The sequence below is a fragment of the Coloeus monedula genome (assembly GCF_965178545.1).
Source record: "Coloeus monedula genome assembly, chromosome: 15".
Taxonomy (NCBI): Eukaryota; Metazoa; Chordata; class Aves; order Passeriformes; family Corvidae; genus Coloeus; species Coloeus monedula.
In genome coordinates, this window is record NC_138795.1 from 2,527,278 (window position 1) to 2,541,431 (window position 14,154).

At 49.8% G+C, this 14,154-nt stretch overlaps 1 protein-coding gene across 1 annotated transcript; it reads right to left on the reverse strand.

The window, feature by feature from the left end:
* Positions 1–2,303: 2,303 nt before the first annotated feature.
* Positions 2,304–13,705, reverse strand: STC2 (stanniocalcin 2). The gene is made up of 4 exons (XM_082291582.1): positions 13,480–13,705; positions 11,190–11,332; positions 8,552–8,763; positions 2,304–5,073 (listed from the first exon to the last, which is right to left on the reverse strand). Exons 1-4 carry the CDS (start codon positions 13,628–13,630, stop codon positions 4,686–4,688), a joined length of 894 nt encoding a protein of 297 aa, XP_082147708.1. The 5' UTR covers positions 13,631–13,705; the 3' UTR covers positions 2,304–4,685.
* Positions 13,706–14,154: the final 449 nt, after the last annotated feature.

Below are 14,154 nucleotides of genomic sequence, written 5' to 3' on the forward strand. Positions count from 1 at the left end.
TATTCCTTGGCTGTAGCCTGAGTGCAGGTTGGTCTGAGCTCACATCCCACCACACTCTGTGACAGCTCTGCAGGCAGGATGCACTCTCCTGTTGGTGTTTGACAGTCCATGACAGGATTATAAAGAGCTGCTGCACCTACAGGCAAAGAAATGCTACAGGTCCTACATTGCTGCAAATCATATTCAGGCTAGTGAAGCCCATCTCGTCCAAAGGCTTCAACTGGATTAGTTATTTTTAAACCCCACAGAAGGAGTGTTAAAAATGTGCTTTTTCATGCAAGCAGCCTTAAAAAAAAAAAAAAAATCCGTGCTTTATGTTCTGAGGTGATTTTTCATAAGTTCCCCATCCCTTTGCTGCCTACACCCCAACACTGTATGAAAATGACTTTGGAGACAACACAAAGGGCTGTTTCTGCAGCTTGCTTTTTGTAAACCTTGGGATTTTGCTTTTCTCCTTTGCTGAAACTCCAGTAAACATCTAAGATTTCGGTATCTGATTTAAGAGAGAATTACAGCTCCTATGATATCCCTGTACAGAGCCACGGGCTGGTACTTACTGATTATGAATAGCTGGCAGTGGGGGGTGAAAATGGATGTCCTCTGGTTTTAAGGTAAAATCTTGAAGGGATAACTCTTGCTGTGTCACATGAACTGAGGCTCTCATACATGCAGGACAAATCTTTATCAGCACTTGCAGCTTGTAGAAAGGGTTGCTGCTGTATTTGTTGGTGGGTCTGGCTGGAATCCAGCACTTGGGGCTTTGGGGGCTGCCAACACCTTGCCCACAGGCAGGTGCTGTGGTCAGCCACAGATCCCCTCCCTGGCTCCTACAGGATGCACTTATGGATGCTGGGCTGTGCCTAAAGCCAGCCTGGCTGAGCACAGTGTGCCAGCTCCCGAGGGGCTTTGGAATCCAGGATCGTCAGGGCAGCGAGGAGAAACCCCAGCAGCTGCATCCTCTGCTCCTTCCCTAGCCTGAACCTGCTGGTTTAAAGCCATGAGGTGGCTCTGACAAGCTGCGGGGATCCCAGTCCATGGCTCCTGCTAAGGGAAAACCTCTCGAAGGAGCTTTGTCTGAGCTTGAGAAGGGCACGAGCTTCTGCTCCCTGTTTTCCGCCCTCGAGCTGGTTCTGCATCTCCCTTTCTGCCTCAAACTCAGCCTCCAGGTCCCACATCAGCAGCCAGCGAGGTCTCCCTCTCCTGGGGAATGACACTCCAGGGCTGAGGTCTGTGCCCTGCTCTAGAGGAAGGGTTGGCTCTGTCCCCATGTCCTGTCCCTGCCCGGCTGTGGGGGACGAGCAGACAAATCACCTCTGCCCCCCCTTGGCTGCAGCTGCTGGCTCAGCTTCAGAGGGCTTTTCCTACCCCCTTATCTCCCAGCAGCTGAAATTCCAGCTAAACAAAACCCAGCCACAGACTTATTCAAAACATTTATTAGTGTTTAAGGAAAATAATAGTGTGTGAAAGGTACAGAGCTTTGTCTAAAGCCATATGCATTTTCTTTATTTACAAGCTTATTTGGCTGCAAACTCTACACGAGATAAAACCAGTATGTTTTTCTCCCAGAGATTCGGAATTAAGGACAGTTTGTCTTTTATTTATTTCTTCCTTTTATTTTTTTTTCCTCCTTTTAGTTCAGCACTGTAAGTTAGGACAGCATTTTCCAGGGTTTACTGCTATCTTTTTTCCTGTAGGCGTTTTGCTTCTCTCGCAGTATTTTCACTCCAGAACAAGGCTCATTCCAGATGCAAAGCATAAAGGAAACATTCATACCTTGGCTTTTAAGCTAAACCTCCTTCATGAACAGCAAGTTCATAAGGAATGTTAATTAAAGCATCATACAGTATCTAAATGGACTTTTTTTTTTTTCTCTCCTTTTTTGTTTTATAAAGAATTAAGGCTATGTAGATGTCACAATAAAATAATCTCAGGTAAAACGCACCCTTATCTGTTAGATATGAAAGAAAGGTTTAACAATAAATAAATGATTTATGCTGTCAATAACATTATGGAACTGTATAAAACTATATTTACGCAGCTTTAAACATAAAAAAAACCCATACTAGTGGCATGAATATATACAACACAGGTCATGACATACGTTTAAATTATCATAGCCAGCAGTGTTCTTTTTTTAAACGGGGACACTATAATAAATAGAAATGTAAAATATTTACAATAATAGCATATGTGGAATCAGTAGATGAACACATAAAATCTTCACACACAGAGGAAAAAAAAAAAATGATGCCTTATACAAAAATCCCTCCCACCCACAGCTTGTCCACCCCCCCTCCCCAATTTTCATTGATTAAACAAGGGGAATACACAATTTTCCCCACAGAACCAAAGAATACAAATAAAACTGTATGCATGCTGAGGTGATATGTTGACTGAGACATTCAAAGATGTAGATCTCTGTTTGGTTCCCATTGATGAATCAAGACCTCTAATGACAGAGGGATCTTATTTTAGTTCAATGCAAGAACATTGGTAGCAAGTTGTTGTTTCTGGTTTGTGTTTGCTTTTTTTTTTTTTTTTTTAATTTTTTATTGTTTGTTTTTGTGCTAAAATGCTTGGATTGTCTTTTTGGTTTGAGCTTGTTCTTCGTGGTGGTTCTGTGCCACCAAGGGGGAGAGGACACTTGCAGGGAACCCACGGAGGCACACACCAGAAGCCTTCTTAGGGGTACCACCAGCAGGTTTTTGGAGCAGAGGAGGTGGCCAAGAGAGTCAGACCCAAACCAAGCTGCTGTGGGACAGCCTGGGTGCCCCAGGGCTGGCAGAGCTGTCACCAGCCCCATGGGGCAGATGCCACACTCACTGCACCATCTCCATGGTCTTTGCTGCTACAGCACCTGGCCTGGTCCCAGCTCTTCCCACTGAAACCAAACGAAAATGTCATGACAGAACTTAGCTAAAATCAGGTGGGATCAAGGCCATGTCTTTAAGCAAAGACCTGGTGATCACGGAGACACCTTTGCAACTCAACTGTCCCCTCTTGCCTCCTACGTGGCTGCTATTTAAAGCAGTGCCTCCAAGTTCTGCGGGTGGATCCCTGCATTAAACCCTGACTGGAGCTATTAGGAGCCGTGCTCACTTAGCAGGAACTGAAATCCGAGTTGGAAATTGTAGCCAAATTCCAACACCCTCTCCTGTTTATGCAGCTCCTTCCCACCATGCAGCAAGACGTACGTTAGTTCACTGGGTACGTTCTGTCTCTGCTGAACCTCCTTCCTGCCCCCACAGCTTTCCTCCCAAACTTTCTAAATGAGAAGGCTCTAATCCCTGGTGTGATTTCCACTTTCTAAGAAAAACTCCCTTTTTTCTCTAGAGGAAGCTGAGAGCTCACCCTCCTGTCCCTGTGGGTGCTGTAGCCTCCACTTCCAGTACAATATCTGGGAATAAAGGATTGCAGAGCTGCAACCTGAGAATTACAATTGCATAGGGGGTAGGAGAGATATGGCCAAACAACCTCGTTCACACTTGAAACTGCTTAAAGACAATAAGCTCTTGACACTCTTCACCTTTACTAACTCGCTCTGTGGAGATTGATCATCGTCACCTGCACAAGAATTAAAAAACCCAAGTCAATCCCCTCTCCTTGTCTTTGGCATTTGGATAAACCAAGCTATAGGCAGGTTAGAGTGGGGCTCCACATCCCAGCAAACCACACCACACCTGCTAAGGAGAGACAGGCTTCTGATGGGCCTTCAGTGCAGCCCTAATAACTAAATATATGGGGATATATAGGGTCCTTTGCTGTCTGAGCCCACACCTGCCCCTTTAGGCTTGGGCTGTAAGGGTGGAAGACCTGTATCACTGAGGGGGCAGATGGAAGCAGAGAATATGCACAGGGTTTTCAGAGGTCCACGAGAATACTTCTGGGGGTCCTTCACCCTGTGCAAGTCTTAACAGTCACGTTGCCTTGTCTGGAAGCTGATTACCTGCCTGTGAAGTGACTGGATATGGTTCTGTGATCAGCAAGTGTCAAGTGATGCAGTGGTTAAAAAACTAACAGGGGGCACTTAAAACCAGGCAGCGTCACCCAGGTGGGAACAATGGCTCAGAAGTTACTTCAGAGAAAGTGGTGGAGCTCCAGACCACACGGTTCCTGTGCCAGAGACGGGGCAGCTACTTCATTAGAGAGCTTCACATAGAGAGCCCTGAGCTCTGGTGTTCCCAGCCACAGGCAGAAACCAAATCCCCCTGGAATTCAGCCATCTGCTGTAAGGCTGTGCCCTAAACCTTTGGAGGTGCTAAGCCACAAGCAGCCACATGCAGTCTGGCAGAGCCCACTTGGAACCTTCTCCCCTGCCAAGGAGACCAAGGGAAAAAAAACAAAACAAAACAAACCCCAAAACCAAACCCCAAACCCAACCCAACAACCCCCAAACAAGATCCTAAATTTCAGATGATGTCCGTTTCATAAAAAAGGGGGAAAGAATTTAGCTGGAGACATTTTGCCACCCGAGTGTCGAGTTTGCTGGATCGATAACCCATTGCCACTGCTCTCCCTTTGCTACTATATACACACTGATGCCGAGGTCCATAGATATCTTGCAATGCCCTGTGCTTGACCTCTGAATGGGAAATGCTTTGGAATGTCCATAGACGGGAGGATGGAACTCAAGGGAGGAGGTTTCCGGGGGAGGGCGGGGGGGAAGGGGGAGCTGGTGCCTTTTTTCACCTCCGGATGTCGGAGAAGTCGGACAGTTCGTCTGCCCGGTCCAGGATCCCGTGGGCCCCTTTGGGACTGTGGCCCCCAGCTTTGACCCGGGCGTTGGAGTGGCCCTTGGTACCTCTCTCTCCCTTGGCTGCTCGTGAGCTCTCCCTGTGCTCGGGCTCGGCGTGGGCCACCATGTCCCCACGGCCAGCACCGGCCCTGCTGCCTTCCCCCGCCTTCTTCTCGGCTCCCAGGACGGCGTCTCCGTGCACGGCCGAGGTGCAGAAGCTCAGGATGGAGCAGAGACTTCCCCAGTTCTGTTCACACTGGGCCTGGACGCTCCTCGTTATTGCCTTTTTCACCTCCTCGCCACAGGTGAGCAGGATGTTCACTAGGTCAACGTAAGGCCTGGAGGTAAAGGGAACAGTGAGAGGAGAGTCAAAAACCATCCAAGGGAATCGGTGAAGAATCTGCCTCAGCCTCCCTGGGCACAGCAAATCCAGTGGTGTGAGCCCCTGGCACCCCCTGACTCGGCAGCAATTCTGCACCACGTCAGTTATGTAAAATCCCATCTTCTGATCAGCCATTTCACTGCAGGAAATGCACAGTGGCATCCTGTCAAAGCCTCTCTGGATTCATCGTGCTTGCTCTCCCCCTGGAGATAGTCTGGGACAACTGGTATGTTCACCAGAGGAACAGATGAGGTCTTGCTTGGCAAGTGAAAGAGCCATCTCACAATTTCTGTCTCCAACTCTTTCCATACCCTTCCATCTTTAATACTCAGGACACTTGCTTCTGTCCAGAGCCATCAGCTTCACCAAACAGGGTCTGGGTGAATGGTAGGTACAGAGCCTTCACCAGCCACCAGTCTGCAAGAGGGAGGCATTTTCTCACCTCTACGAAAGCAATAAATACTCAGCTAGAGATTCTCTGGCTTTCCTCATCATTTCTGGAGCACTGGGTGTTGATCTCCATCACAGGCAAGATCCTATCTGGACTCAGGATCTGCCTGAACAGAGCTCAGACACATGGAATCCACTTCGGTGGCACTTTTTCTTCCCACACCAAGTTTTATTTCTTCATTTCCTTACAGAGCTTTCAGCATCTTTTCCCAGTCAAACAAGGCCTCGAAACATGCCCTGGCTCAATCCCCTCTGTGCTTCCCACCCACCCCTGAGTGTCCCCAAGGCACCAGCAGCTCAAGCACGGCACTTGGGCTTCTCAGGCACAGGTCACCGAGTGCAGCAATTTTAAAATAGTTGTGGTCACAAGTTTTGTGGGTCAATATTGATGTTGTCTATTGACACAACTGCTCAGCTGCTTGCAGGCCCAGAAGGACGTGCTTAAAAATCTTCCACAGCAGGAACCATCCACAGCACAAGTGGAAAAGTGCCCGGGGGGTCAGCAGTCATGGCTGTGTGGGGTGGGTGGTGGGGATGGACCTCCTGGGCACCCCATCCACCAGCTCTGGGGGCTGTGGACAAGCTTAAATCTCTTCTTATTAACTTAAGTCAGAAGAAACGAGGAAAAGCAACAGATTATGATCAGTGCCTGACTTTACCCAACTGCTTAAACTCATTTTGAATCGCTAATCTTGGAGAGCCACCTATTCCCCTATCTCAAAGTATCAACAATCCATAGTTGGATTGTTCCTGCTGCTCAAAAAAAAAAAAAAAAAACCCAACAAAAAAGTTACTTGGAATGCAGCAGGGACCAATCTGCCAAGGCCTGTCACCACTTCCACCATAGCAAATCAGCCTGACCCCCACAGCTGACTCAGGAGGAGGCTTCGCCGCCTGACCGTGTTCCGAACACTCATCGGGAGAGAACAGTCAGAACAAAACAGAGAACAAGCCTGAGAGCTGCCACTTGCTTCTCTGCTCTTAGGTTTTTGTTCTAAATGTAAAGTAGGAGATAAGAGAGAGCTGAGCACGTTGCATACAAAGTGGTCCAGCAAAAGGGTATAAAACCCTCCCCCCAAAGAAATGAGTTCTTAAAATCGGGCAAAACCTTTGCAGAAATCTTTGTAAGAAAAAAGGTCGCTGGTATGACTAAAAAGTGGCTCAGCTGCCAAATATTTCAGGTATTCAGAGCCTGCCAGAGCCCTGTGCATTAATACCGGCCCATTTCTCCTTGCCTGTTTTACTTTCTGCATTTCAGCCGGCCTGACCAGAGTACCTGAACTGAGCACAAGGCTGCAAGTCAGCAGACGTGATTTTATTTCCAGCTCTGCCACACTTGCCTATTGATCTCGAACAAGTTCCTTAGTTCAAGAGCTTCAGAGATGGCCTCTAAATTTAGGGGAGGGGAGGAGGCTGGCTGGTTCTATTTGGGGAGTCCCGCATAGGAGAGCCGAGCTCCCACTCTGGGAGATGCTGGAGCGTAGGAAGCGCTAAATGAGATCATGCAAATTATAGGTGTTCAGCTGAATGACCCTCTCTTCTCAACCAACAACCCCCAGTTCAGTTCCCCAGAAATAAGCAGCTGCTTCTGAGCATTCCTGCTTGAGCCCGTTCATAAAATAAGGGATAACTCATTCCTCTTTGGACAGGTTTTTGGCTCACACAGTTCTTTTCATCCCCAAATGGTGCGGGGGGGGTTAATTGGTGCCAAGTACCCAATTTATAGCTGCTGACACAGCCCAGGCAGTGCCCAGAGAGGTGCTGCTGGGCAGGATGGAGCCTTGCTGCCCTTCTCCCCCAGCCAGCAGGATGCTGCCCATGGCCCTGGGCACAGCAGCTCTGCCCCCAGCCATGCCTCTGATCCCAGCCTCAGGAATGTCCAGGGAAAGGGCCTTGCTTTCAGGCCACCATGTCCAGCTTGAACAAACCACAGCATAGGATTTATGTGACTAAACTGGCACTGAAGCATCTCTCTGTGACTGCAGCTGAAGTATTGGGGAGGGGGGGGGGTTGGTTTTCAGCACTAAGGGAATCAGAGCACAGCTCCTTTGGATAGTGAGGAAAATAAAATGCAAGGCTAAAATTCCCAAAGAAGTGATTCCGTAAAAAAATTTCTGTCATGACTGCTGGGATTTGGAGTTTCTGTGCTAATATCAAGGCACAGAGGTGTGGTAGGAAGATGCTCTAAGGTTAAGCCTGATGCCAGGCTTTGGCTCAGCCTTCTTGTTTCAGGAGTGAGATGTTCACCTGCAAGAAAAACAGGCTCTGATTTTTGCATCTGTGCACAAAGAGTCAGTACAAACAGCTTGTGCTTGGTTTGTTGCTGTCATGTAGCAGCTTTGATCAATTCCAAGTAGGATTTGTGCCTGCCATTCCTTGGAGGACAGCTGTGCTCCCAGTCAGGGGAATGAAGTCCTCAAAAATCTGACTTGTGCCTTCATTTTGTACAACCCCATGTTTTATTAAAAAGCATCTGAGATTAATAAAGAGTAAGATGAATGGGAGATTACCTGGGGGACTGCAGCTCTTTCAGGGACAATTAACTACAAGACATTTCAAAGTATGTATTTAAAGAAGAAATTATCATCTTGCTGACAACTTTGCATAAACCTTCTTTCCCCTTCTCTAGCTGTCACCTCTAACAGGATACTGGGGCCAAAATGATGCCTTTGAGCTCAGAAAGCAAAAAAACCATTGAGAGACGCCTGTGGAAGTGGCAGACACTGAGGGAGTATTTGCCAGAGCACCAAGGGGACTGGCAGATCCAACTTCAACCCATTTCACCTCCTTCCACACATCTCACCCTTTGTACACAAACTTCAAGGGGCCCTGCAAAGAAAGCTTTACCTTGGTGTTGTACATGAGAAAACAAGAGGTGCTTAAGGCCAGAAGGAGGTGAAACAGCTCTTGGGCAGATGCACAGCCCACTGGCACTCCTGGAAGGAGCTCCCACGCTCTGACTGCACCAGCACGGAGGCACTTACTCATGCTGCAGCAGGTCTTTGAAGTGAATCATCTCCACAATGACCTGGACGTTCTCCTTGGCAGCAGAGCAGAGGTCATGCTTCAGGTAGCACTCCCGCTGTAACTGGAACACCATCTCTTTAATGGCAGGGCACTTACGGCTGATGCAGCTGAATTTATGCCTCAAGGCATGAGCCTTACACTTCAGAGCGTCTTTAATGAAGGATTTTCCCTGAGAAGGAAAGAAATGGAGTAGGTCTGTATTTTTGTCCATTAAGCACAGCAGCTGATTTATGCCCAGCCAGCTGCTTCTCTGCAGGACAATGTCAAGGGTTATTACAGTGCTAAGGGTATCACTTAATGGCTTTCCCCTTCTTCTCTGTTTCTCTGCCCTTAAAGACCATGCCAAGTTACCCAGCTTTGCTATCCCAGTAGACCTGAAACACCCAGAGCTTCCTCACTGGTACTTTGAGGTTTCCTCTGCCCCAACAGCTGAACGCCCAACGAGGGAAAGAGCAAAAGTGAGCACCTTGAAGTAATTCAGTGCTGGAGTTACTGGGTTAATTTGCTTCCAGGGTGGCAGAACAACAGGTTCACACAAAGGAAGGGCATCCTGTCGTGGCTGAGCTCCTCAGGACCACAAGCAGGTACCCATTCAGTAACTGTAGGGTTTATTTTTTTCACTTTAAAAGTAGTTTACAAACTCAGAGACACGATCTATATGCACCTGCCCTATTCCCCATTTATCAGTATTTTCTTCCTCAGAGAGGGACTCAAATCAGCATTAATAATAATAATAATCATAATCTTACAGTGTCTTCATGCCTGTTGCAAGAAATTCTAAGTGAGATTAGGAAAATCAAATTAAGAAGCTAAAAAATAAGGTGGAGGAAAGCTGTTTTAGCATCATCTCTTTAACCACTGTTTGGGATTCCTTCACTCAGTTGCTTGGTGGGCATCAAACCCATCCCTTCCTTTCCTCTTTTATCAGATTCTGGAGCTGCAGCTCTGCTCAGACTCCCTTTACTTTGCTGAGCAATAGGCCCATGGAAGCTCCCTGCACTGCCTCCACCTTTTCATCAGCCTCAGATTCTTCTACACAGGTGCTCCACAAAGACCAAATCCTTGCTCCCCTTTATCCCAAGGGTGCACAGGCCCAGCTCCACTGACACTAAATGAGATTCACCCAGACCTGCAAGCAGATGTTGTCCCCAAATTGTTTCAAGCCAGAAATGTTTCGTGCTGATCAAAGAGCTCCCTATTTCCCAAACTAAAGGCACTCTCTTGCCCTTCCCTTCAGGAACAAACAAAACACAGCACAGTAGGCAAACAGGGATGAAAAAGAGAATTCTTATATAAACCCAAACTGACATAAATTCTCAGGTTTCAGAGCAGAGAACAGAAAATGGCCAATGTTAGTCTTGTCATTTAATGCAGCTTGAAATCACTGGAGATGATACAGAGAGGAGCTGTGAAAAGCCATGTCACAGCAGAGGCTGAAGTCACCTTCATGGTAAACAAAGCTCCAGGGGTTTCAATCTTTGCCTGGACGTGAAACAGGCTGGATTTGATGAGCTGTATCTGGGGATCTGGCATCCATGGCTACTCTCAGCCTCCACAGGCACCATTCCCTGCCTTCCCAACTTTCCTTCTCTACTTCTGTGGTCAACTCTCTTCACAGGCAGAAATATGGTGCAAAAATAAATGAGTGTTTTCTGGAAGCCACTTGGAAATGAAGTCGAAGGTTTTCAGATACCCACAAAAGCAGCGAGTCCCATTTTAATGAGTAACCAGGCCCTTCCTACATCCTTGAGCATTTGAACCGAAAGCTCCAGCCCTTCAAAAGTGCTCCCTACTGGGCAGTCCCACCACCCCTCATGGGACAGGCTGGATCCTGAGGGCAGCTCTACTTTGTGCCACGCTTTTGGCAGTGCCATGTAGCTGGTGCTTTCAGTCAAGTTATTCTGTAAACTGCCTGGTCAAGCCAAATGCCGCTGGCCCGTCAGAATGTTCCCTTCCCTCCACACTGAAATGGGAGAGGAGGTTTACAAGACATAATAACAGGATGTCTCAATGATGCATAAATGGTCTGGGGAGAAAATGAAGGAGACAAACTTAATAGCACATACCATGGAAGTAACGTATTTTAACATCAGTGCTCGAACCGAGGCTTGTTTGAGTACAGCAGCTTTAGGGGGTTGTGTGGGCTGGTTGAGTGCAAGTCTTGAGGGCCAACTTTAGTGAACTGCCTGTTGGGAAATCCTGAGATAATTCTAAATGAATTGGGAGCCCAAGCTGCATCTCAGAGCTGGCTTTGAACAAACATGGTGTAGAGGCTTAAGCCACCCAGTGTTTCTTAAAACCATGTTTGGCTCCATGAAGTGCTCTGCTGGAGTTATCCTGGGTACAGTAGGTGGAAGGGATCCAGGGAGCTGCAGCCTGTCTCCTGGGACAGGTTGCACACCGCTGCTTTATTACTGTCCTGAGGTCCTGATTCTGGACCTTCCAACAGAAAAATTCCTCCTAGTGAATTAGTAAATCACAGCTAAAGTAGACTCGCTCTGGGAATTTTTTGTGCAAAGAGGTGTTAAGGAACTGCAGTACATGCCATGTGTGTGTCAGAAGCAAGCAGACAGGTAGGACATTTCCCCGTGGTACCTGGGCATCGAATTTTCCAGCGTTGTGCAGGAATGTCATGCAGATCTCGTGTAAGCCTCGGATCTCGCAAGAATTGTTCTCAAAGCATTCAAACACTCCGCATCCCACATCGCCAGCATTTACCAGGCAGTGCTGGATTTCAGCTAAAACGAGCATTGGTTAGAGTTAATTTGAAGAACTCTTCATGGAAAAACTGGTGGTGGGTAGGGGGGAGAGAGTTGTTTTGCTACCAGCATCAGTTTGAGAGAAAAATGCGTGACAATGGTTAATTGTACCCGCAGCGTGCCCGTTTTTTTGCAGGAATTAGGCCAAAACTTGGGTGTATTACGTTATGAAAGTGATATCCAAGAAGTAAATGCCAAATCCACTATGCTTACGTCAAGCTATTTCACTTGAGAACTGTCTCATGCTCTTGAATTCCTCAGGAGCAAAGGACAGGCATGAGTTTTGCTCTCTGGCTTGTGCAAAGCCCCCCCAGAAAACTCAAGTGCTAAAACGAGAAGCCCAGGACCCAGCCAGCCGAAATTTTTCATTTTTGGTACTTTGAGCAAGTTTCTGGCCATTCAGCACAATGTTTTTTACAGACCACCGGGTTTTGCCTGTCAGGATGTCTGTCAAGTTAATGGTAAAACTCCCAATGATACATAAAGTCCTTTGCACCAAGTGTTGGACAAAAATGCAACTGTGTGCTCAGCTATGTACAAATCAATAGATTTATATTTACATATGTAGTACATAAAAGAGATGTACTGGAGCTAGCTGTTGCATATGTGTTTATTCTGCTCTTTCAGATGTTATGTAATACTGCAAAAAATGCTGTCTAATACTCACTTTCAAAAAAAAAAAAACAACCCAAAAAACCCGAAAAAACAACCCCACCAACCCAAAAATCTAATTCTTAACATGACAGCATCTGGTCCTTTAAAAAAAAATGGATGTAGTAGTACTGCCAGAGGGAAGGTGGTTGCTGAAAAAGCCTGGGGATAAAGTTAAACAGGGGCAGCTTTTAGACCAGAACTGAGGATGCTAAGAATTCCTGTACTCTGTGCCCTGTGGTACCTTTAATTAAAGTTCGCCCTTGGGAGCCAGCCTAATCCCCCTCGAACCGCAGCGTGTTTCAGCCATCCCCAGCCTCCCCCTCTGCCATGCGGTCCATTTGCAAGTCTTTACAGCAACTTTCGGTCTAATTTCCACCCGCTGCAAGGCACAGAGAGGAGCCGCGGATGTAAATGCGGAGCCTGCCGGAGTTCTCACGACCCCCCCACCAGCTCAAACCCAAATCACTGCCGCCGCACTTTTTCCCCCCCCTTCTACCCGCCCTGAAAGCGCATCTGGGGGTGGCACAGGGGAGCCCCGGGGTGGGATCTAGGGATTGTCTGAGCCACAGGCGGAAAGCTGCGCAAACACACCCGCACGGGGGGGGCGGGGGGGGGAGAAAAGGGGCACTGGAGCCCTTTGTGGAGCGCGGAGCCGGGCGCTTTCGGGGCCGGGAGCGCGGCTGTGGTGCTTGTGTTGGCATCCGGATGCAAACCCTTTGCCGGATCACATGTCCTGGCTCCAGCGTGCTGAGAACTGCACAGTGCCGTGATTCACATGTGGCAGTCCCTAATGGGCATTCGTGCATTCCTGCTCGTGTGTGTTTAAACACGTCTCGCAGCACGGAGAGTGTTAAAAAAAAAAAAAAAAAAAAAAAAAAAAAAAAAGGGAAAAGGGAGAAAAGGAGGAGGGGGGGGATGAAGGAGGGGGGGAAGGGAAGCGTCTGGATCCCGCGCTCTCTCTTTGCACGGCTGGGAAGCGATCCAGCGAAGTGCACGCCCCAGCTCTCTCTTCCTAGGCAGATAATACCCGGGGGAGGGAGCGCGGGGGGCGGGAGAGGAGGAGAGAAACCCCCGGCCCGTTGCATCATTGCACGGCTCCCTCCGGAGGAGGCAGAGCACCGGTCATCCCTCGGCCCTCCCGGCTGCCCCCAGCCCTCGACCCGGTTCCAAGCGCTGCGCCGAGAAACTTTCTCCTCCCCGGGCTCGCAGCATCTCCGCGGGGCTCCGGCCACCCCGGGGCCGCTGCGAGCCCGGCGTGGGGCCGCGGCTGGGCACGGGCAACACGTGCTTGGCAGAGCCGGGCTTTAAAGGTAATTAGGAGCGAGCTCCGATTTCCTGCGATGATTTACGCCTGACAGTCGGACACCGAAATAAAACGCCTGTCATAACTCAACGCGGCTGCAGCAGCAGAAGCAGCAGCAGCGAGGGGAGGGGGTACACGCAGAGGCCAGCCCGGTGCCCCCCCGCCGTACCTGTGTTCTGCAGGGACAGGCGCCCCTTCTGCTGCGGGGTCCTGTCCTGCGGCCCCTCCGGCGGGTGCGTGGCCTCAGTGCCCGCGGCCGCCCGGGCGCTGGCCAGCAGCAGGGCCAGGGCCACCAGCTTTCCGCCGAGCTCCGCGCACATGGTCGCGCCTTCCCCCCGCCGCCGCCGCCGCCGCCGCCGCCGCGTCCTCCCCCGCGGGGTGCCGCACCCGGGCCCAGCGCGCTGCTCGCCGCGGCCCCGCGAACCGCATGTGCCCGGCGCGGCGGCGAGCGCGGAGTGGCGGCGGCGGTGCCGGAGGGAGCCTCAAATATCCCCGCCGAGCCCCGGTGTCACTCGCATGAGGGAGCCGAGCAGGTGTCGCTCCGCGCCGCGGCCAATGGCAGCCGCCGCCCCGCTCCGCCCGCCCGCCGGGGGCCGGCCCTGCCCCGCCGGCAGGTTGCAGCCGCCCGCCCCCCGCCCCACCCGCGCCGCGCCGGGGGATGGGGGTGCGGGGGGCAGCGGGCACCCGCCGGGGCGGGGGGGGGAGAGATAGGGAAAAAAAAAAAATTGTGTTAAAAAAAGAGGTGAAAAAGCGGGATTTTGACACGCTTTGGAGGGAGGAAGCAGAGAGCGGGCGGTCCCCCCACCCCCTCTGCAGGCAACTTCGGGGTGCTCCAGCCGGTGCT